At 43.2% G+C, this 23,649-nt stretch overlaps 1 protein-coding gene across 3 annotated transcripts in view; it reads right to left on the reverse strand.

Moving 5' to 3' along the window:
* Positions 1–1,696: 1,696 nt before the first annotated feature.
* LOC140901504 (complement component receptor 1-like protein) overlaps positions 1,697–23,649 on the reverse strand; it is a 33,482-nt gene continuing 11,529 nt past the window's right edge. Inside the window, exons 7-13 of one of the 3 annotated variants that reach the window (XR_012155864.1) lie at positions 23,068–23,253; positions 18,160–18,253; positions 14,345–14,430; positions 13,299–13,493; positions 6,740–6,769; positions 4,902–5,132; positions 1,697–2,552 (exon numbers count right to left, since the gene is read on the reverse strand). Coding sequence is in view for 1 of the 3 variants with exons in the window: in XM_073320454.1 (XP_073176555.1) it covers positions 2,497–2,552; positions 6,740–6,769; positions 13,299–13,493; positions 14,345–14,430; positions 18,160–18,253; positions 23,068–23,253 (647 nt within the window). In the remaining 2 variants the exon portion in view is untranslated. Of the gene's footprint in view, positions 2,553–4,901; positions 5,133–5,723; positions 5,832–6,739; positions 6,770–13,298; positions 13,494–14,344; positions 14,431–18,159; positions 18,254–23,067; positions 23,254–23,649 lie in introns of all 3 variants that reach the window. The other 2 variants (XR_012155865.1, XM_073320454.1) reach the window with 2 other exon arrangements.

Below are 23,649 nucleotides of genomic sequence, written 5' to 3' on the forward strand. Positions count from 1 at the left end.
CATTTCTGTTTAGCCACAGGCAAACAGCCCAGCAGGAATGGGCTCCTCTGAGTGTCTCCTGAAGAAAAGCACTCTATTTCAACCAGGTGACCATGAATTATATCTCACTCTACTGAGGATAACACAGAGAGATAAAGAACGGATGTTGTTTGAATGCCAGCAAACATACACTGCAATGCTGTGTTCTACAGTGTTTCCCGAGTACGTGTTACTGGCCTGGAGTGGTAAAGTGTCCTACCATGAAGGACGCAATAAGGCTGCCCTCCCCAGAAACCTTTTGCAAAGGCTTTAGGACTACATCTAGGAGAACCGCAAATGCCAGGGCAAAGTAATCCTTTCACATGCTTGCTTTTAAACCATGAAAAGTATTTTAAAAGGTACACTCACCAGAGGTCCCTTCTCCGCCTGCTGGGTCCAGGAGGCAGCCTTGGGTGGGTTCGGGGTGTACTGGCTCCAGGTCTAGGGTGAGAAACAGTTCCTGGCTGTCGGGAAAACCTGTTTCTCCGCTTGCTTGCTGTGAGCTATCTACAACCTCCTCCTCCTCATCATCTTCTTCATCCCCAAAACCTGCTTCCGTATTGCCTCCATCTCCATTGAAGGAGTCAAACAACACGGCTGGGGTAGTGGTGGCTGAACCCCCTAAAATGGCATGCAGCTCATCATAGAAGCAGCATGTTTGGGGCTCTGACCCAGAGCGGCTGTTCGCCTCTCTGGTTTTCTGGTAGGCTTGCCTCAGCTCCTTCAGTTTCACGCGGCACTGCTTCGGGTCCCTGTTATGGCCTCTGTCCTTCATGCCCTGGGAGATTTTCACAAAGGTTTTGGCATTTCGAAAACTGGAACGGAGTTCTGATAGCACGGATTCCTCTCCCCAAACAGCGATCAGATCCCGTACCTCCCGTTCGGTCCATGCTGGAGCTCTTTTGCGATTCTGGGACTCCATCATGGTCACCTGTGCTGATGAGCTCTGCATGGTCACCTGCAGCTTGCCACGCTGGCCAAACAGGAAATGAGATTCAAAAGTTCGCGGTTCTTTTCCCGTCTATCTGGCCAGTGCATCTGAGTTGAGAGTGCTGTCCAGAGCGGTCATAATGGAGCACTCTGGGATAGCTCCCGGAGGCCAATACCATCGAATTGTGTCCACAGTACCCCAAATTCGAGCCGGCAACGTCGATTTAAGCGCTAATCCACTTGTCAGGGGTGGAGTAAGGAAATCGATTTTAAGAGCCCTTTAAGTCAAAATAAAGGGCTTCATTGTGTGGACGGGTGCAGGTTTACATCGATTTAACGCTGCTAAATTCGACCTAAAGTCCTAGTGTAGACCAGGGCTAAGCCGTCTCTGTGCCACTAGATGGGACACAACACCACACCCAGGAAGTGTGTGGGTAATACTATCACACTCTTATTCAGTTTGGATAGTACCTTGTAGTTTCCTGGCAGTGCATTGTTACAAGGCTGACAAAGTGCTACCCCTTGCTAGAAAGACCCATGCCCTAGGAAATCATGGATTTCTTGGGGGGGTGGGGTGCAAAAACAAGTACTAGTTTCATCTGCTCTTGAAAGCACTTAGTGTCCAGATCACAGTCGAGGGGTAGATGTCAACCACATTTTTACATCGCTATCGAGAGAGTCAGGATGCTATAGTCTTTGTACAGACTTTTATTCAGAGAAAAAAAAAGACTTGAGTACAACACAGAAATTCCAGTTTTTTCATTTAATAAATTTGCAGATTGCCAAGTAAAATTCTGTACAACTTGCATAACTACAAATAATTTATGTTTTCAGTGACAGTGACAAACAGCATTTGGCTATGAACACCTTCTCACAGCAGAGAATTATTTCCTGAACGTAACAAGCTTGCTTTAAATGCTACCAAAAACTTATTTTCAACTACTGAAATAGAAAAATAAAGACATTTCCTTTAGGCACGGAATCAGAAGAATCTGATCACAAGTATAACCATTTTACTGCTTACTTATCAGAAAGCGTTCATAAGGAAACAGAGGTAATTTATTTTGCCTCTCAATACGGGTTTAAAAAATTTGATAGGTGTTCAGAATCCACACTGAGTCTTGCACACGTCCATGCACTTCACCCTGGGATGCTACACTGAGGACACACTAAATACAAGCCTTGGGGTAAGAGTAGTTTGGGGCTGTCTGTTATTGTTGTTTTTGGAGTTTCCTGGACATGAGAGCAAAAGGAACACTGATTATTCTGGAGATTTGGTTTTGAAACTGAGGATAAATTTGAATTAAACAAAAGCCGACAGCAGTTCAAGGAGTATCTTTGGCATCATGAAATCTGTACTTTAAAAGGGATAATACATACTTCAAAATAGAAACCTCCAAATAGAAATCTCAACAGGCTCTCGCTCGCAACAGCAAAATCCACAACCCTGAACACAACTGTAATGAGAGGAATCTGGGATCACGAGAAAAGTTTAGTACAAGCATATGACGATTGCTTCAATTTTTCCATTTTCTTCCAATATCCCATTCACTGTCTGATGAACAAGTTAGTAATCAGCACGGCAAGAATGACACGCATCTTTCCTGAAAAACCAAAAGAAAGAAAGTTATAACCAAAGTAAAAATGCATACTATCTTGATTTCACTCCCCATGTTTAGGATAATGAGAGTTTTCATTTTATATTCTGTCTGAAAGATTTGTTTAGTTAATTTTAGAGTTACATTAACACAATTATAAATTCATTTCCAATTAAAGCACAGTTCATGCTGTTTCTTCTCAGAGGCCATGTCCAAAACAGAAGAGAGGTAGAAAAAAATTCATGAGGAGGATTAATCTGTAATCAAAGTTGGCAAACAGTGGTAAGCTAGTTATTACATATCCTAAATACAGGAGAACTGGACTATCTATGCTCCCTCCCCGTAACGCTCAGCTGTTTAGAGCACTGGAAAGGCAAGGGGGTCATCTATAACATAACACTCTTTTAGGACATATTTGTTTCTTCCACTGACCACTCACATTGTACAAGAATCTCATTCAACTGTACACCCCAAGAATACCACGTAGAGTACTACTGAAGAGTCAACAGTACTTTTGTACACTGTCAGGGCCCACGGTTTCACAGTGAACCCACTATGAAACACACCCACACCACCTGAGCTCTTCTTCAGCAGAGATCTGTTTAACATCTCCTGCCTGCTGGCGAGCTCCGCACACAAAATTGTATCAGCTAAAAGTTGAAATGTAAAGTCTGTATGCTGCTACTCCTCTACTGAATGAAGTCTCGGATTTAAGGATAGAATTGCAACCTTACACCAGAAATGAAAGTCCAACATGGGCTTTGTAGCATTAATATTCTTCTGGAGAAAATATTTGTTCTTATATCATCAAAATGGTAATATACTGAAGTAACGTTTATATGTGTTAAGACAGAGCTGTTAATGACAAGTTACATCACAAGGACATAAGGTACACAATGCATTCATAACTGCTGTGGTTGACAGAATGGTTCCATAGAAATGGAGAATTTAGCCGATATTCACATAAGTGTCACATTCAACATATCTGTTCAGGCCACAGAACAAAGGTAACCTAAGAAAGTAATTTATAGTCTCAATTTGATATGTTGCATAGTTCTATTATGTTTTTGCAGATAACGGTTCATCAGAACCGCACCATCTTTTCACACTGAAGTAAATATTTTCTATTAAAACACCTTTCTGGACCCAAGCAAGGTTTTTTTCCACATTCCTGTAGATCACTGAAGCGCTGTTTTGCATCATATGGGCTCAACAGCAGGAAAGGAGAGAAACTAATTCCATAAAATATGACTCCAGAATTCAAGAGTAAAAATCAAAGTTGCTTTTGCTTCCTTAAAAGGAGGCTTTTTGTATCATTAGAACTCCGAAGAAAACGGATGCTGAATATGAGGAAAATTTTTGACGGCAATGGATTTTTTTGGGAGGGTGGGGGGGAAGGGCAGGGGGAAGTAGTGAAAGCCCTATTACCTGGAACTTTTAAAACTAGCATGGACTAAAATGGTAGAGAAAAGTACTGTAGAGAACAATCCTGCCTTTGCAGGGACAGGATGATTCGACAGACTCCCCCCAGCCACACACCCCCTTCTATAATTCTATATTCGTGAGGTTAAGCGGTTTAAAAAATCCTTATACGTTATTTCCATATCATTAAAAAAAAGAAAGATTTTTTAAAAAAAAACTAGTCAATGCTATTTACTTTTGCATTTCTTTCAATGCACATAGGGATTTTTTTTTCTTTTTACTTTCTAAGCACGAGCACAATGAAGCATTGCAGTGTGTTGCAAACTCTAAGAGAATGTTCAAATCCAAAACTCTTTCCTAAAATTTTATGTACAATTTTCTATTAAAACTCAATTGTGAAAGAAATCCCACACAAGGTAAAAACCTATATGCAAGATACCCAGCTGTGCCCCTTGGAAAGGAGGCACAGTTTTAACTCATGTCTCTTATCAATATTAATATTCATATTTCTGCCAATCAAACATCCCCAGGGGATTGCAGCAAACAGGTCTGTCAAGCCTCAGGTTCACATGATTGGGTATATAGGGTTCATTTATAATTAGTGTACGTGCTAGAACCCCGTTACGGAATGAAGTCTCAGATTTATTTAAGCATATTGCTCTCCTAGAAAACATTGAAAAGAGTTATTAATAGTTTTGGCAAATGATTGGTCAATATGCAATTTTATTAAAGACAGGTATAAAGCGCTTAAAATTGTTTCCTAAAAACTGAAGTTAAACCATTGGAAAAACCTATGGCTTTACATTTTCAGACAGCAAACGGTCTCTGGGATTAAGTTAACACAAAAACAATAGACAGTTTTCTTCTCTAATATGTGTGTCTTTTCCTATTTAATAGACAACTCTGGTTAAAATTTATAGGACAACGAGTTACCTCATTTAGGATAGTTCTCTTTCAAAACTGTTCCCAGTTAAATCCTAGCAAGACCTTATTTTTCATAGTCAGAGAGACTACATAGCAACATGTTACTTGCAAGTCTTCTTGATACTGGATTTCTTTTACTCTGGCAGTAATAGCCCATTTTAAATGCGAGTATCTTTTCCTCCAACAGTGATAAAAGTGATAGCAAGCAGAAAGGATCTCTCAAGTCAGTTACCTGTGTAGCTGGAGACAGTTCTAAGTTAACAGTTGTAGGATGCTGCACATCTCATTAGCTTAGACACGACATGGGACACCATGTGTTGTTAAAGGCTTATGATCATTGGCCTTTGCTTACAGATTAAGGACAAAATAAGCCTCAGCATCAGAATTCTCATTTACCCTACAAAAGATATTAGGCAGGTGCTTTGTTGAAATATCCTGTAAGCTAAGAATGTGTATGATGTGGATGGGTAGAGTTGAGTCTCTGCCTACACAGGTAACAAGCAATACTTCCATTTCTAAAAATTGTAAAACAGTAAAAAGCAGGCTTCACAGCATCTAAGATGTCTCTTGCAAAGTCAGGGCTAAACACAAAGAAATTTAGACTGAAACTAGATCTTGGTGCAAATCAAAAGGCACTTCAGAAACCATGGCGCCCAAGGGAACTTGATTTTAAATGGTAGTTTTTCATTTTAAAGCCATTTTTAAAAGCTTTTACACAGTATTAATTAGCAGCAAGACAAAATCTTCACTGTGAACGCTGTAGCGAGCAGAACTTGAACAGCAGATCAATAGGATTACGTTTTTAGTTTGCCACATTCACATTTTACAAGCCTGAAAGTGTTGCAGGCATTTCTGAAGACATTCTGGGCTTGAATCTCTTGGGGTCCAAGGGAAAAGGCTCCGGGTCGCACACCTAGTTTGAGGGTAACTCAAGTATTCCTATTTTGTTAATGGGAGAAGAAAATCAAAAGAGAGAAGACACTTTGGGTTGGGGGATTGGGACAGAAACACTAAGGCCGTGTCCATGCTGGAGCTGGAGATGTAGTCTCCAACTCAGGCAGACATAGCTCCGTGCTAGCATGCTGAAAACAGAAGCATAGCTGTGGCGGCACGAGGGGAAAGACAGCCATCCAAGTACAGTGCCACTGCAGCCACGCTTGTGTTTTCAGCACTCCAGCTCAATCAGCGCTAACGCAGATATGTCTACACCCGAGCTCAAAGTTACAGCTCCAGCGTAGACACACACACTACGTTTCAAACCACCATTCATCCCCACCCCCTTCCCTCCCACTGGCCAAGCTGAACGCGCCCCGATTTTTCCTTTTTACATGGATCTACAGTTTAAAAATGGAGCTTTCATTGTCCTTGGTTGTGTAAAGGGAGTGATTTGTAGAAGCTGAGAAACCTATTTTAAAGTAATATACTGAAAATTTAATCTAACGGCTGAATTTACTAAGTTGTGCAAAAGTGACTACATGCAGTGAGCCTCTGCCGTGTTCCCCTGCCCACACCCTCAGGCTGCCGAGGAGATGGGCTGAGGGTAAGATGGATATTTAAGGGCAACTCTTTCTAGTATTACACACAAAAGTCCTACATTAAACATCCTATGTTAAAAGAACATTAATAAGTCAAGCATCTGCCTCATGAGCTTTTACATGGCACCACTCGACAGAACATAATACAGTAACAGAAAAACTCTCTCACCCGGAGTAGATGCCTCACGTAGTGAAGCAGCGGGGAAAAAATTGCTTGAAATGAAGTGGAACATAAATACTTTATGCTATTACCGTATCTTACCATGTAAAGTCTATGCATTGAATTATTTTTTAAAATTTTAAATTACTTACCAATAGCAATCACGGTACCAGTGTTCAGCCCTAGAAAGAAAAAAAGTGCAAGGTGAGCTGAAGTGACACATTACATGAATGCCAGCTAACTATAGGAATCCATTGATTCCTATTGGTGCAACATTTAGTACCTTAAACCACACGCTAAATTAAACAAATAGACTCAAATTAATACCATCATGCAAATTACAGAATTTATAAGGCATACTGGAAACCAGGATCTGACCCCTAGATAATCCAATATTGAAAGAAGAAAGGATACCTGGAAAAGCTGCCTATTACTTGTACATTGTAATAGAGACATGACGACAGACCTGAGAATTGACAGGGCAAAACCTCTATAAAGATTTCCTCTATTATGAATGAACGCTCTCATTTGCGGAATTCTTATGCATCCTTCTGAGACCAGAGGGCCCTCCCCTCCAGACACTTTCAGGATCTCAGCTGCCAAATTCTGCACTGACCTGAAGAACAGCTCTGAGGAAGCTTGAAAGCTTGACTCTCCTCACCAACAGAAGTTGGTCCAATGAAAGATATTACCTCACCCACCTTGTCTCTCTAATATCCTGGCACCGACATGGCTACAACAAAACACCGCACACAAATTCTGCACTGGTCAGCCAAATTTTTACCTATAGCAAAAGTCACTAGAGGTGTGGTGTTTGGATCAGCTACCACAAAACAGGCCTCTACACGTAACCACAGGATTAGTGACATCAGGTTCTTTGCCAACCTGTACTTATTTGGGAGCAGAGCAGAAACAGGAGAAGAGTGGTATTTTTCATTTTGATACTCCTGCTGTCATTACCAGAGGATCAGTCAACTCACGCCTAACCGGTACTTACAGAACAAAAAGTGAACTGAGTAGACATCTCATCGGATCTGTATTCATCACTGAGAATTTCTGAATTCTCATCATTGACACTTGACTACCAGTTAAGCCTGTAGCTGCCTGTGCCATTATTGTGCAGAATTCAGACTGACAGGTTCATACAGCTGGCATTTTAGAGAGATATATTGAGTGAGTGGCCATCAGCAGGTGGGTATTATCATACAGACGAGTGGGGGAAAAAGGAATGAAGGAAGAGGTAGTTCTGGGTGGGAGACAAGACTACTACCTAGGTATAGGAATTTAATTCCAGCCTCAGTCTTATAATTCACACCTGGGCATAAGGGGCATTCAGGTGAGCACAACTGTACTTTGTTATATATTATGAAGCGCAAATTGAAGTAAGTGTGCAGAATGTTCCAGTTCAATGTGTAAACCAACGCCTCCACCATCCACCTTGAGGATTCTAGGTATCTGAGCACAGTGGTTTTTTCGCTCCCTTTATCGTCATCAGGTTGACCTGGGCTTTCTTTAGGGCCATTTGGGGTTATGTTCAGAGTAGGTTCCGCAAAAAAAAAAAAAAAAAAAAGAGGAGATTTACAAGACGATACAGAAGCAACCCACTTATCTGAATACGCTGAACAAAGCCACGCCATGCAGGGAAAGACCTCAAAGGCGACAAGACAACTAGAGAGCGATTTTACAAAGTTAGTTTGCAACAAAACATGCTAAAACTGAGTCCCAAGACTGCTCCTTTTCTCTCTCCCTGGTCGAAGGATCAAGCACTACCTGCTAGCACACTATTCAACTAGGCAACACAGACAAGCTATTTTACCCATTTCATTTTCCTTAGGATTTCTGTTGAGTTTGCACAGTGACAAGTGTCCACATGCATGTGGACACATTACTCGTACAGCCATGCCAAGAACTAATTCTTTGAACCAGAAGCCATCTACGCCTACACAAAATAATTAGTATTACAGTACAGTTTTCAAGATGATCCATCTTTGGCCAAGTCAACATGCCTGGAGTGCCACACCCCCTAGGAGCTTGTAAGCGTCTATTCCCTCGCTTAGTACATGGTCTCCCCAATTCTCAAAAGCTATCGTCTCATCCCACCTATGCCTCCAAACTGTTCCCTTACCTCCCTTCGTTTGTAAGTTCTCCCAACACACCCCTGCCTCATGTTTCTTCTCTCCAACACCATCCTTCACCCCCTCCAGCCTGGTTTGTCCTCTTCCTTCCACCCTAACTTCTCTAACCAAGCTTTTTAACTGCTCCTTCCCAGACCAGTCTCAGGCCTGTACTCCGCTCCATCCCCCTCTTCCTGTTGGACCCAGTTGATCCTCTCAAGACTGTTGAGCCAGGGATGAGAGTCTTGTAGATGCCCAGGTTATTTTCCCCCTCTGGCTCCTCGGCAGAGTTTCTTGCAGGTTCCTCCTCTAGGATACTGTGGGATCTGAGTTACTACAGAGAAGTCTTTCCTGGGTGTCTGGCTGGTGAGTCTTGCCCACATGCTCAGGGTTTAGCTGATCGCCATATCTGGGGTCAGGAAGGAATTTTCCTCCAGGGCAGATTGGCAGAGGCTTTGGGGGTTTTTTCACCTTTTCCTGCCATGTGGGGCATGGGTCACTTGCTGGAGGATTCTCTGCACCTTGAAGTCTTGAAACCATGAGTTGAGGACTTCAATAGCTCAGACATAGGTTAGGGGTTTGTTACAGCAATGGGTAGATAAGATTCTGTGGCCTGCTTTGTGCAGGAGGTCAGACTAGACGATCATAATGGTCCCTTCTGACCTTAAAGTCTATGAGTCTTACTCTGGACTCATGCCCGCAACGCTACGCGACGACTGGAGAAACATATCGGCTGCCACTGGATGTGATGCGAGGAATGCCAGGAGCTGGGAGGCCTGGTGCCACAGCTGAAGAATACAGATCACACTATCATCACTCCGAGAGCTAGAACCATGCTGGAGAGGACCCTGAAGGATGCCACCTGCGCCACTACGTGGAAAACCTGAAACGGAAGCCGGACCAGGGCAAGGCATTTGAGGTGACGTGCAAGTGGGACCCAGCAACCACTTCCTCCCTGGGAGCAGCTTCACCCAATTTGCCAACTGGAAGTGCAGCCACAGGGCCCAGCTCAACTGCGTCCCACTGAACGGAGCTGTCCACACCATGGGATTAGGGACAAGCGATGCGGGAAGTGCGGCTACGCCAACGAGACACTACCCCACGTCCTGTGTAGCTGCAAGCCCCATTCAAGAGCTTGGCAGCTGCAACACAATGCCATCCAAGGTCGCCTGGCCAGAGCCATCCCGCCACCAGTGGGGAAGGTTGCCGTAAACTCCGCCATCCCCGGAACCAACAGCCAACTGCAACCAGACATTGTCATCACCAGCAAGGACCGGAAGAAGATCATGGTGGACATCACAATGGCTTTCAAGAACAGGATCCTGGCCTTCTACAATGCCAGAGCTTGAAAGGTAGAGAAATATGCCCCTCTGGCCGAAACCTTGAGAACAAAGGGTTACCAGGTCCAGACAAACGCACTGATCGTCAGAGTCCTTGGCGCATGGGACCCCAGTAAGGAGCGAGTGCGGAGATCATATGGATTCGGTTAACGCTACACTCGGCTGATGTGGCAACTCATGGTGTCCGACGCCATCAGGTGGTCGAGGAACATCTACATAGAACACATCACTGGACATCGGCAATACCAGGAGGGATGAGCTGGAGTGCCGCTGAGAAGCGCAGTCAGGAAAGTAACAAATACTTTCCTCATGGATCGTATTTTCTAAATGGACAACCGACCTAATTCTCAATTACTGAGGGACAATCTCCACTCATTGATAGATTTTGTTTTCCACGACCAAATCTCTGTACAACTTTTCAAGAGTGATGTACCTGAGTATTCGGATATCTAAACTGTATTGTTAAATTGATTCACCTAAATTGGGGTTATTGCTGATTATGTGCTCTATGTATCATATGACTTTTAAAAACTAAACTTTATATTTGTAAACAAGCTAAGCACTATACCCAGATGATCACAAGCTAAATATGAGTCAACAGCGTAACACTGTTGCAAAACAAGCAAACATCATTCTTGGATGTATTAGTAGGAGTGTTGTAAGCAAGACACGAGAAGCAATTCTTCCGCTCTACTCCGCACTGATTAGGCCTCAACTGGAATAGCGTGTCCAGTTCTGGGCGCCACATTTCAGGAAAGATGTGGACAAACTGGAGAGAGCAAACAAAATTATTAAAGGTCTAGAAAACATGACCTAAGGGGGAAGATTGAAAAAATGGGGTTTGTTTAGTCTGGAGAAGAGAAGACTGACAGGAGACATAACAGTTTTCAAGCTCATAAAAGGTTGTTACAAGGTGGAGGGAGAAATCTTCTTCTTCACCTCTGATGATAGGACAGGAAGCAACGGGCCTAAATTGCAGCAAAGGTGGTTTAGGTTGGATATTAGGAAAAACTTCCTGTCACGGTGATTAAGCACTGGAATACATTGCCTAGGAGGTTGTGAAATCTCCTTCATTGGGGATTTTTAAGAGCAGGTTGGACAAACATCTGTCTGGGATGGTCTAGATAATCCTTAGTCCTACCTTAAGTACAGGTGACTGGACTAGATGACCTCTCGAGGTCCCTTCCAGTTCCATGATTCTATGTACAGACACTCTTTTACCAACTGTCAAGGTTCCTCCCCAACTCTGAACTCTAGGGTACAGATGTGGGGACCTGCATGAAAAACCTCCTGAGCTTATCTTTACCAGCTTAGGTCAAAACTTCCCCAAGGTACAAAATATTCCACCCTTTGTCCTTGGATAGGCCGCTACCACCACCAAACTAATACTGGTTACTGGGGAAGAGCTGTTTAGAGGAGTCTTTCCCCCCAAAATACTTCCCAAAGCCTTACACCCCACTTCCTGGACAAGGTTTGGTAAAAAGCCTCACCAATTTGCCTAGGTGACTACAGACCCAGACCCTTGGATCTTAAGAACAATGAACTATCCTCCCAACACTTGCACCCCCCTTTTTCTGGGAAATGTTGGATAAAAAGCCTCACCAATTTGCATAGGTGACCACAGACCCAAACCCTTGGATCTGAGAACAATGAAAAAGCATTCAGCTTTCTTACAAGAAGACTTTTAATAAAAATAGTAGTAAATAGAAATAAAGAAATCCCCCCTCTAAAATCAGGATGGTAGATACCTACAGGGTAATTAGATTCAAAAACATAGAGAACCCCTCTAGGCAAAACCTTAAGTTACAAAAAAAAAAAAAAAAAGAAAGATACACAGACAGAAATAGTTATTCTATTCAGCACAGTTCTTTTCTCAGCCATTTAAAGAAATCATAATCTAACACGTACCTAGCTAGATTACTTACTAAAAGTTCTAAGACTCCATTCCTGGTCTATCCCCGGCAGAAACCAGCATATAGACAGACACACAGACCCTTTGTTTCTCTCCCTCCTCCCTCTTGTCTCCTCATTGGTCATTTTGGTCAGGTGCCAGCGAGCTTACCTTTAGCTTCTTAACCCTTTACAGGTGAGAGGAGCTTTCCCCTGGCCAGGAGGGATTTCAAAGGGGTTTACCCTTCCCTTTATATTTATGACACCAACCTATATATATTTCATTTTATTTTAACATTAGCTTTGATAAAATTTGTGTGTGTGTTATGCCTATGACATAAATGGGACACAGATACTCAAACTTTACATCATTCTAACATGGCTACTCAAAAGCAATAAGCTCCCTAAACAGCAGCAGGTACCAAAATGTATTTCAAAATAAAGTTAGACAACTCTGGATCTTTTCCTTTAAAAAGATGTTAGTCTACAAACACGACAGCACCCAACTGTATGGCTATCCCGCCCCTTCCCCCACCCTCCACTAAACTGCATGAGTTAAACATCATTGTTGTACGAAGCCATCCGGAATTTGGGTCACACTAGAAGAGATGTACATACAATGACATTCTGGAACTGAACTTCCCTGCTTTTGGGGGAGTTAATATTAAGTAGCAAGATGACCAACCTGCCCTAATGCCTCTGAAAAAGCCTCAATCCCAGCTGTTAGGCTGGGTAACTCAGAAAGAATAAAACCAAGTTGTTGCACTTGCTTGAATACCAAGTACATAAATGCATTGTTAGCTAAATGCAACAGTGTGCAGGAGCACTGCCGTCACTAAAATGAGGATTGTACAATGACCTTTATTTCTCCCTCCGAAGAACTTTATGGCTGTGATATGAACTCACAGAAGCCTGAGCCTTCACTGCCAAGGAGCCCTCCCGGAGAGTTCTGAAAAAGAGGCTTGCCAAACAATCCTGCTTGTAAGCCCCTATCTCTCTCCGCCCACTCCCCATTAGCACTTGAGTTGAAGGGTACTGGCATAAAAGCAAAACCTTAGTTTAAGAGTTTCTCTCCACCTAAAAATCAACTGTTTGTGACCTGAGAATTAACTTCAATCTTGGAACACTGAGGGGAGACAAAAAACACAGGATGTATTAGAGGCAAAAATTGTTTCCAGGAATGATTCATGAAGTTTCAGTCATTCTTTAGTTTTTCAGCAGTAACTAGTTTTCATGATACGTATTTAGGGGGACAAAGCACTAACTGAATTTCCTCAGGTTTATGGGTTTACTTAGCAATCAAAATAGAGTTTTTCTTGGAAGGTGATCGTAGAATAAGAAGGGGATAAAAAACAGACGCTACTAACCTTTGCATTCAGGGGCAGGCCCACTCCACTCTCCATTGAAATGATCTTTCGTTGTACAATGAATGGAGGCCTCTCCAATAAGAGACAAGCCCGGGTCACATTTGTAAGTTACTGCTGAGCCAAAGGAAAACTCTTCTCCACTCTGACCATTATGGGATCCCTGGGTGATATCAGGAGGTGGACGACAAGGTATTGCTGAAGCAAAGAATGTCAACATGAAAATTAAAGTTTCCACTGAAGGTGAACCAAAGAGAGTTTTCACTAAGAAAGTTGTCTCAGATCCCCCCAAAAAGCTATTTAGCCATTTGGAAGCGTACTTAACATTCCATTTTAATATTTGAAGCAATATCTCTTTCAGATTCTGAAGGTTTGTCTGCTTTTAGGCTTGACGCAACCCAGTACGTCCATTGCTCAAGGAGGATGCTCCATAAAACACCAGCTCTGGAAGATGACCTTAGCAGAGCGCGCTCCTTCCCAACATTAGCCTCAAGGAGCCAGAACCTCTCGCCCGGCATCTCGAGATGTAGTATTGTTCCACCAGAAGAAAACTAAGCTAGAACAGTTCTTTTAGCAGCAGCTGATTCTAGACTGGACATCAGCAGCATCATTGATAGACCAAGCCCAGAAAGCATTCAAGAGATCAAATTAATTGTGATTCACTCCAAAAGAGCCTCAGATTTTAAGTGGATAGTCACATTTGGGAAGCATCAAAACTTCTTGAAGTCATTATCATGCCTTTTACATAGTGACCAGGAGGATTACACAGATACAATAGTGAAGAGGAGCCATGAGGCCTGTTGGATTGTGCATATTAAAACAGTGCCAGCATATGAATAATCTAAAAGGTACCAAAAAAAAAAAAAAAAAAGATTCTGTAGGAGTCATCTGAACACCATGGCGAAGCACAGTACGATTTCATTCCTCCCCACAACAAAACTGTCATTTGGATTAAATGCCAAAGGAAGAACAGAGACTCCTCTGAAGCGCCAGCTATGCTGCATCATCTCCAGACGTGAACTGTTCTTAAAACCATTAAATTGCTTTACCTTGGCAAAGTGGAACCTCCGTATCCCAATCAACTCCATTTCCCACAATCACACACTGGGCAAAAGTCTGTCCAATTAATCTGTACCTAAAGAAAAAAGGTTCGAGTTTGTGACTCATGGAAGCAAAGAACTAGTTCCGCATCCAGAAAGATGGAACATGGTTTCTTTCTGCCAGTAGGTGGAGACAAACCATTGAAAAAGGGATACATCTAACACCACAGGGCCAAGGAACACGAAGGCCAGGTCTACAGTACACATCTACATCGGTACAGCTACAGTAACGCCTCACTTAACATCGTCCCAGTTAACATTGTTTCGTTGCTGATCAATTAGGGAACATGCTTGTTTAAAGTTGCTCAACGCTCCCTTAGAAGGTTGTTTGCCAGCCGCCTGCTTTGTCCACTGCTTGCAGAAAGAGCAGCCCGTTGGAGCTAGCTGGTGGGCGCTTAGAACCAGGGTAGACCGGCAGCCGCCCCGCCCCATCAGCTTCCGTAAGTTCCCTGTGTGGCAGCCGCCCAGCAGGCTATCAATTGTCAGGCAGTTCAGCCATCCCTCCCCCCACTGCCCTGTGCTGCTCCTGTCCTCTGCCTTGGAGTTACTCCCGGGAGCCTCCTGCTTGCTGTGCGAGGGGGAAAAAGGGTGCTAATGTCAGGGTGTCCTCCTCCCGCTGTACCCCTTCTCCTCAGAGAGGTGCGGGAGAACACGACAGGGCTCAGGACAGAGGGAGCTTGCTGCCAGCAACTGCTGTCAACTTGCTGATCTACTTAAAAAGGTAATGTACTTAAACTGGGGGTCAGCACACTTAAAGGGGCAATGCGCACGTGTGTCTCTCTCTCACGCGCGTGCGTGTGTGTTTGAGAGACTGTCTCTCTCTGCCATGCTGTGTCTCCTCCCTCCATTTGTGCTGCCTTGTAGAGTGTGAGGCTACATTAATAACAATGTGTTAACCCTTGAGGGCTTAGCCAAAAGCACTGCATTTCCAAGTCCATTGAGCTGAAGGTCCAGCTAAACCCAGCACACAAAGTTGCAACATACTGACAAAGCTTACACTTGGTCTTCACTACAGAATACACTTAGCATTCGATTAAACTGAAGTGAAAGATCTTGAAGAAATCAATCTCCTGTGACGGCAGGGAACAGTGAGAGAGCACGCGTGTGCACAGATGGGCCCAAACAGCTGCTAGTTTGTAAAATAGAATTACACCCAAAGACAACCTGCCGACAGCAGTAATGGGAGACAAGACAGCTGCCCTGAGCGGTCACCCACTTGCCATCTCCCTGTTCCATATTCAAAATTCAAGCATCGTAACTGTCCAAGATCTAACCAGTGGTCTTTAAACCCACAGACCTCATAGGCCTGCATAATTCCAAAGCATGAGGCCCCTATAGGCTACTGTACAGAAAGTCACCAAGTCCTGCAACAAGAGCTTGGAAATTTCTGTGGATCAAACCTATTTCATCCAGAAGGCAGGATATGGACCAATCTACAGGATAAACCAAGGGATTTAACTCCCACCTCTGTGCAGCAGGAGAGCCTGCCTTGCCCCAGGGAGTTACCTGCCCATGCTCAGATACATCTAATTCAGACTGGGCCTGGACATCTCCCACCACCCCAAATATCCCTTGGGAGTCCAATCTCTGCTGCTTGGACAAGCCACCTAAAGTTGTGATACAGAAAAACAAAACTCGACACAACACCTGCATTCCTGTCATTTGTGTGCCCCCGCAACGCAATCCATTCAACTAGCAGGGAGGGCGAAGAGCTTGTGGCAAATTGCCGGCACTACTTTGATGGGTCTCGCGCTCTCTCTTCTTCGGGAGGGTTCAGGGCACCCTTTCTCGCCCCTGAACTGGGGTATTAACTGCCCCACGAGTGTCCTAGAGGAGGAGTGGAGTGGAGAGGGAGGGACCTGGACCCGCCCTCTACTCCAGGTCCCAGCCCAGGGGCCCTACGGAAAGCAGTAAACCACTAAAACTAGTGGTTTCTTCTTCTGAGCTACTTCCCTCTCCTGCCCTTCAGCTTGTGGGGCTTCCTGCCCTCCCTCTGCACAAACCAGGTGTCCCTTTACCTAGGGTCTTGGTCTTCTTAGCCCACCACAGCACTTCACCAAACTCTCCTCTGCTTCCCTCCAAACTGCTCTCTGCTCCAACATCCATCCACTCTGCTTCAACTCCTTTCCTTGTCTGATTGAAGCTGGGCGGGGGGGGGGGGGGGGGGGGGGCTGGTTTATCAGGTGACTGGCTTCAGGCATTCTAATTAATCTATAGCGAACTTTCTTCCTTCTACAGGGAATAAGGCTCCCTTCTAACACTCTCCTACTACCCTCTGGCCATGCTGTATCACAAGCTATTTCAATTAAGTACAATGCTACCACAAGAACAATGGGTAAAAACTGCCCATGAACAACTTCAGGCTGGAAATTAGAGGGTTTCTAACCATAGGAAAGGTAAGGTACAGGAACAGTCATCCAATAGTAGTTGTGGGGGCAACTAACTTAGTTTGAGAGAGAGCCAGACAGGTTTATGCGTGCAATTATATGATGGGGTTGCTTGTGATGGCAGGGCTCAGCAACCCTAGGGTTTTTTTCCAGTGTGTGTGTTACATTCCTAAGGCTCACGCGTCACGATTTCAGCCAGGCACCTGCAGCAGTCAGGAAGGGATTCCACACCAAACGTATTCTGAGTTGGTTCCTTTTATCTCCTTCCTTTGAACCATCAGGGATAGCCATGGCTGAAAATGGGACACTGGATGGGGAAGGCCAGGACTCTGAGGTGGCATCAACCACTCTCACCTCAGTGCTTGACTTATATGCTCAAGCTCTAGTATGTGGGGTTGTTAAGAAATTTCCCCCCCGGTCACATTGGCAGTGACATTGGGGGTTTTCTTGCCTTCCTCTGGAGTATGTGAGTGCAAGTCAATTGCCAGGATTATCTCAATATATATCTCACTTCCACATTTCCCTGCCATGACAGGGACCCGAGGAATTTGTGCACCTCAGGCCCTCCTGTTCTCTGACCATGGCACATAATGGTCTAAGCTCCTGTGGGCTGTAGTATTTTAGACTACATTTTGGTTGAGTTTAGTATGTGGGTCTCTGGGAAGTGTTAGTGGACTGTGATATACAGGAGGTCAGACTGGAGAATCGGGAGGTCCCTTCTGGCCTTCAACTCTGAGACCTCAAAAATCCAAAACACACCTGCTCAGCACAAGGAAGTCACAAGCTATTTTTGATTCCCCAAGGCCTGGCAACATAACCCATATGGACAAAAGCAACAACTGCACTTGATGCTATCCTGGGGAATACCGACATCTCTAAGGGAGAGACAGACAAATATATGCTATTGTAGAGCAGGAAGAGGTCTGCCTCTATCTGGTGCTGCATTTTATGGGCAATATTCTGCCACTAGCTCCCGCACCCTCACAGAAACCCCTGTAACAAGGGAGAGATGGCACGGGTCAGTAAGTGCCACATGACCCCTGAGGTGGGACTCTCAATATCATAACCCAACCCCTGCTGGAGGATCTCCTGAGGGCTCTAGGCTGCCATCTTCAAAAGCACCTGAGCGAGTTAGATGCCCATCTCCCACTGAATGACAACCATAGCTGGGTGGCTATCTTCCTTCAACTCCTTTGAAAATCGCAGATGTAATTCTTAACAAGGGCCCCAGCCCATGGATACAGATTTATAGCACACCACTCACTTATGTTCTTGAAGTTAAGCAGGCTTGCTTGTCTCATTTTGCCAGACTTCAACAGCAGTTTTACACCAGTCTAGCTTCTATTAATTAGTCCAAAGAAGCAATTTGCCACTCACCCTTCATCACAGGAGAAGTCTGCTCTTGCACCAAACCGGAGATCCGTTACATCACCCCTGCCATTTTCGAGTTCGAGTGGTTTACATCGTCTTCCTAGAAGAGAACAAGACGAATAATAGTGTTACCTCAGATTACCTTAATAGGAAAAAGGGGATATCCTAACTTGCACCCTCTAACACAGCAAATACCATGGCAGATCAAAGCCAATGGTCTTGGAGTCCAGTATCTGTCCTCTACGACAGCAGGCAGCACCAAAGGCTAAGGAGGAAAGCTTAAAACCCACATTATGGATAATTTTGTTACATGCCCATGGGAAGTGAGGAGAAGTGGAAGCGGGATGATGCTTCCTAATCCCACACAGATAGTGGTTGCCTTATATCCTGAAACAAGAGATTTCAGATCCCCTTGCAGGTTTAGTATAAGCGCAAATATTCATACTGTCAACGTGAACGCCCAGATCCCGAAAACTCATATGCAGAACCATATTCATGTGGGTAGACCCACTCACCTCAACTGGCAGCAATTACAAATAAAAAGCAACATAAGACACAGAAGAAAAAAAAAAAAAAAGGATAGAAGGCGTAAGTTACGAAATGTAAAAATTTATATGGGGCACTAAAGACATCAGTGAGAGTCTCACAAGTGGCATGGTTACAGACAATAAGGAGAAGATTGTGAAGATCGTTAGGGACAAAAGAAATCCTTCTGTAAGAGAATGTACCCATGTCCACACCCTAGAGACTGCTGTAATAATCTATGTACCGAGCATGCCTTGTGAGGCATCATCTGAAAATGTATAAAAAGAAAAGGAGTACTTGTGGCACCTTAGAGACTAACCAATTTATGCTCAAATTTGTTCGTCTCTAAGGTGCCTCAAGTATTCCTTTTCTTTTTGTGAATATAGACTAATACGGCTGCTACTCTGAAACCTGAAAACATAGAGTTTACTGGTCAATACTGCCCTGATAAAGTGCATGGTAACATTGTCTCTGAAGTTAGAAGATTTCCCTGTATAATGTTAACTCATATTAAAAAACCTACAGCACAAGCTGGCAAACAGGACTGTCTCAAAGGAATGTGTGCTCTGCTTAATTTGCATTTAAGCAACAAGCAGTCATCAAGCAGGAAGAAAAAAACCTCCAAAAAGAGAGGAAAAGCAGCAGGGAAAATCTTTTCCCGATAGACTTTTTGTCAGCTGGGAATGTTTTCCCAGGGGTGGGACTGACACTATAAAAAAGGAGCAACAAAAACTCCCAGGCTCCCCCTCCTCCCTCTCACTCCAGCCATCCACTCACTGCACTAGAAGAGACAAAGGAAGCACCAACTGAGCTGAAGAAGGGGTCCTCACTTAAGAAGTTTGGTCAGCAAGACTGCTGAGAGCATATGGTAAGAAAAACTTCATTTCGAATTTAACAGCATTTTTTAACTTGAGCACCACTTGTGCTTTATCTTGACCTCTCTTGTCACCTTTCCGACTCATGCCTCATGACCTGCAGTCCCTTAAAATCTTTGTAGTTAATAAACTTGTTTGATCTAATCCAGTGTGTTTAAATTGAAGTGTTTATGAAACTCTATTTGGGTAACAAGAAAGAAGGAGAGACTCGAGATGAATTTGTATTGTCCGGGAGAGGGCTGGGCAATACAAGACATACATTTCTGGAAAGGGGGGGCAGGGCGGGGAAATACTAGGAATTTGTTGGGGTCACCTCACCAGCTTTGCTTATACTGCAAGAACAAAGGTGTGGCTGGCCGAGACCTAGCTGGGAGTGACTTGCACACCGGAGGCTGTTTGTGAGCAGTCCAGACTGGAGGCTACAGCACCAAAGCTTTGTAAAGGGCACCCCCAGGTTAGGGGACAGCGGTGACAGATTCTCATTAGTCTGGATGATACACCGAGTATACCACGCGTAGTAAAGGTACAAACCTGTTACTAAATGGAGATGGGTAAAACAATTATGATACAAGAAAGGCAGGAGTGTTCAGGAAATATTTCCCTTTTGTATTTGGAAAGAAGCATGACAACGTAGTCTCATCACAAGAGTTTGATGAAGTACTTCCATGTCTATTCGTAATTAAGGAGGAAGTTAAACTACATCTGCTAGGGATAAACATTGTTAAATCAATATCTTGGGATAACTTGCACCCAAGTGTCCTGAAAAGTTGGCCACGGAGATCTCTAACCCACTGATTAAGATTTATAAGAAGTTAGAGTAACTGGAAATTCAGGAAGAATGGAAGAGCGCTGATCTTGTGCCAGTATTCAAAAAGGGCAACCAGCATGACCTCAGTAACTGTAGACTAGTTAACATGATCTCACTCACAGGCATAATAATTTAAAGGTATTGTGGGATTCATCGATTCCAAGGGCAAATCTGTTCTGACCACTTGTGCAGTGGAGGGAAAATTTTCCCAATTCATAAGGAATTAAGAACAGGAATATAATTAATACCAACCAATATGGTTTTATGGAAAATCAGGTTTCTCTGATAAACCTCTGTCGTTCTTTGAAGTTACAAAGATGTTTGATAAACGTAACTGATGTAATATGCCTAGACTTTTGTAAGCTGTTTGACTTAGTACCACACAACATTCTAAATAAAAAATTAACACTTCTGTATCAATAGAGCACAACTTAAATGGACTAAGAATTGGCTAAGAGGGTGAGGCAATATCTTTTATTGAACCAACTTCTGTGGGTGAGAAGCTTTCGACCCTACACAGAGCTAGTCTTCAGGTTTGGAATACATTTCTGACACCAAGAAGAATGGTGTGTAAGCTCGAAAGCTCTCTCACCAACAGAAGTTGGTCCAATAAATGATATTATCTCACCCACTTTGTCTCGCTAATATCTTGGGATTGACACCGCTGCAACACCACTGCAGACAAGAACTGACTAACTGACATCTCCAGGAGCAGTCACATCAGTGGGAATCATTATCAAACAAACCTGTTTCTAGTAGAATTCTGCAGGGATCGGTCCTAGACCTGCTGCTATTCAACGTTTTAATCAGTTGACTGGAAGTAAACAAAAATCACTCCTGACAAAATTTGCAGCTGACAGAAAGTTTGGGGGAGTGATAAAGCAGGACAGAGCAGTCCTGCAAAGCAATCTGGATCCCCTGGGTCCGTTCAAACAAAATTCATTCTAGTACCGTATAGTGCAAAATTATACATCTAGGCACAATTACTTCTAGCATTAAACTCTATGAAGCAGCAGACTATTCACATGTGCAACATTAAGCAACATGTTTGCCAGACCCGGTTCTAAGTGTCTCATCCCTTTTTGAACCCTACCCTGTTCTTTGCCTCCATTTTGTGGCAGAATGTTCACAGGCTTGTTTTGCGTTTTGTAAATATTTGTTTTTAATTTTCTTGATACGTGAATCCTGATTTTAGACAGCTAAAAACTGCACGTTCCTCAGTCAAGCTCAGTGGAAGAGCTTTTCTTTGTCCCTACAAGAGTTACTTGTGATGCTTTCTCCCGGAGTAGACTTATTCCCACGAAGAATAAACTGTATCAAAAAGTCACCATATCTATAGGGAATTCAATGTAGATATACTGTATCCAAACAAAGATAAAGTCAGCACTTTTTATTATTGTACTGGGGGAAAAAAAAATCTCTGAATTCAGACAAGGCATGTAAAAATTGTGACCTATTTACTAAGGTCTGATCGATTCAGCAAAACAAGTTCCGCTGACATCACTGAGACTTAAGAACGCACTAAGTGCTTTGCGGAATCAGGGCCTATATATAAAGTATTTTCTCAACCCAGAGAGGGTAAGTCTAAGGCTAGTCAAGAAATCCCCATCAGTATTTGACAAATTACGACAAATTAAATCATAATTTAAAATATATGCACAAGACGACAGAGTTAAGGTTCATCAGCATCCAACTGTATATATCCTTACTAGTTACTGTAGTACTGCATTTACTAGGGACTTCTGCATGGAATATAGCATCTATAGTCTTGAGAGGAGAAAACTTGCAAAAATCTTATTGTACTCTTAGCAATGAAACCAAGAGAAGTATTCTCTAAGCTTTGTTATGAATTAGTATTTTGACCAAGTTTGTAACACACGTTATTCAATACTGGGTTTACTTTTAGTACAGTGAATTCCGTAGGGCTGAACTCTATCATTTGTTATCAGGGATAGAGCAACTACAATTTTTCCGAAAAGACAGACACTTATCACACCGAAGTGTTTCACTTTATTGCAGTATTTGTGATGTTCCCTATACTATCAACAGGAAATACTATGAACACGATGAATTTAACCGCACCAAGTTGTAGCTGTCCAGTGTTCTGTGGCACTCACTTGAACAAAGTTAAAAGAGGTGACATGGTAAGAACCAAGATCATTAGGGAAACTAAATAGATGAAAGCTTAGACGTCCTTTATTTTATACCTCCATTTAAAGCTGACCCGCATAGGTAGAGTATCAAATTCCAATAACTTCACTGGTGTGCACTGAATGTCTCCCAGTCAGTCACACGCAAATTATGCGGACAGTGGGGTTTCTGGGAGAGAAGAACTGCACTATTCTTAAGTTTATATCTACTACTACACAAGATGTTGATGTTCTAGAAAGGCAGATATTCAGCACAAGGCCTAAAAACCAAGAAGAAAGTGGTAAACCTATTCCTCCTCTGAAACCTATTTGAGAGTATTCAGCACAGAAGGCTAAAGTTACTGGAATTTTGCATTTTAGCTGCTCTTAAAGAAGCCTACAAAGATATGGAAGCATTCTGATTTTTTTTTTTTAAGTCAACCACTAATATAACAAAGAACTGTCCAAAATGTATTGAGAAAGTGTTTATGGATACCAGTGTTGAACTGTGAACCACTTACCCAATAAAAGATGGCTTGCACATCAATTGAAATGGAAAAGCAACAAAGGTACTCACCTTCACAAAACTCAGGGTCTACTGACCATTTTGAATTTTCAAGACATGTAACAAAAGGAGACTTTCCAGAGCTCAAAATGTATCCTGGGCGACAGGAGTATTGCAGTTTGGTCCCAACAGGATAGGAATTGTTCACGACCCCAGGCAGCTCAGCAAAATGCAACCGTGGAGGAGAATCACAAGTGCCTAGCAAGAGAGACAGGCAAGGAAGGGAAAAAGTTAACTATGAAAGATATTCAGTAGTCTGTTGTAACAGAATACTAGTTTTTGAGAAGCCACAAATGATTTTATTGGGGACAATTTGGAGGTACTTGTTTTCATTAGAGCCTTGAAGCTAGTTTATTGAATGGGCTTGATACAAAACTATAGTACATTAAAATTTTACATCATTTACCATGTATACATCACCCTGAGCGTGTATGGTAACGTAAGGTAAGTACATTGTGCAAAACAAGACATTGCTCCACCTCACAGGTTTTATGATCTAACGCAGCACAGGCTCAGAGAGAGGGTTGCTACCACACAGACTGACGTGAAAGAAGGTGACATACAGGCAAAGACCACCAAGGGAGCAATCTATAG

The sequence above is a fragment of the Lepidochelys kempii genome, chromosome 21, assembly GCF_965140265.1.
Source record: "Lepidochelys kempii isolate rLepKem1 chromosome 21, rLepKem1.hap2, whole genome shotgun sequence".
In the NCBI taxonomy this organism is placed as follows: Eukaryota; Metazoa; Chordata; order Testudines; family Cheloniidae; genus Lepidochelys; species Lepidochelys kempii.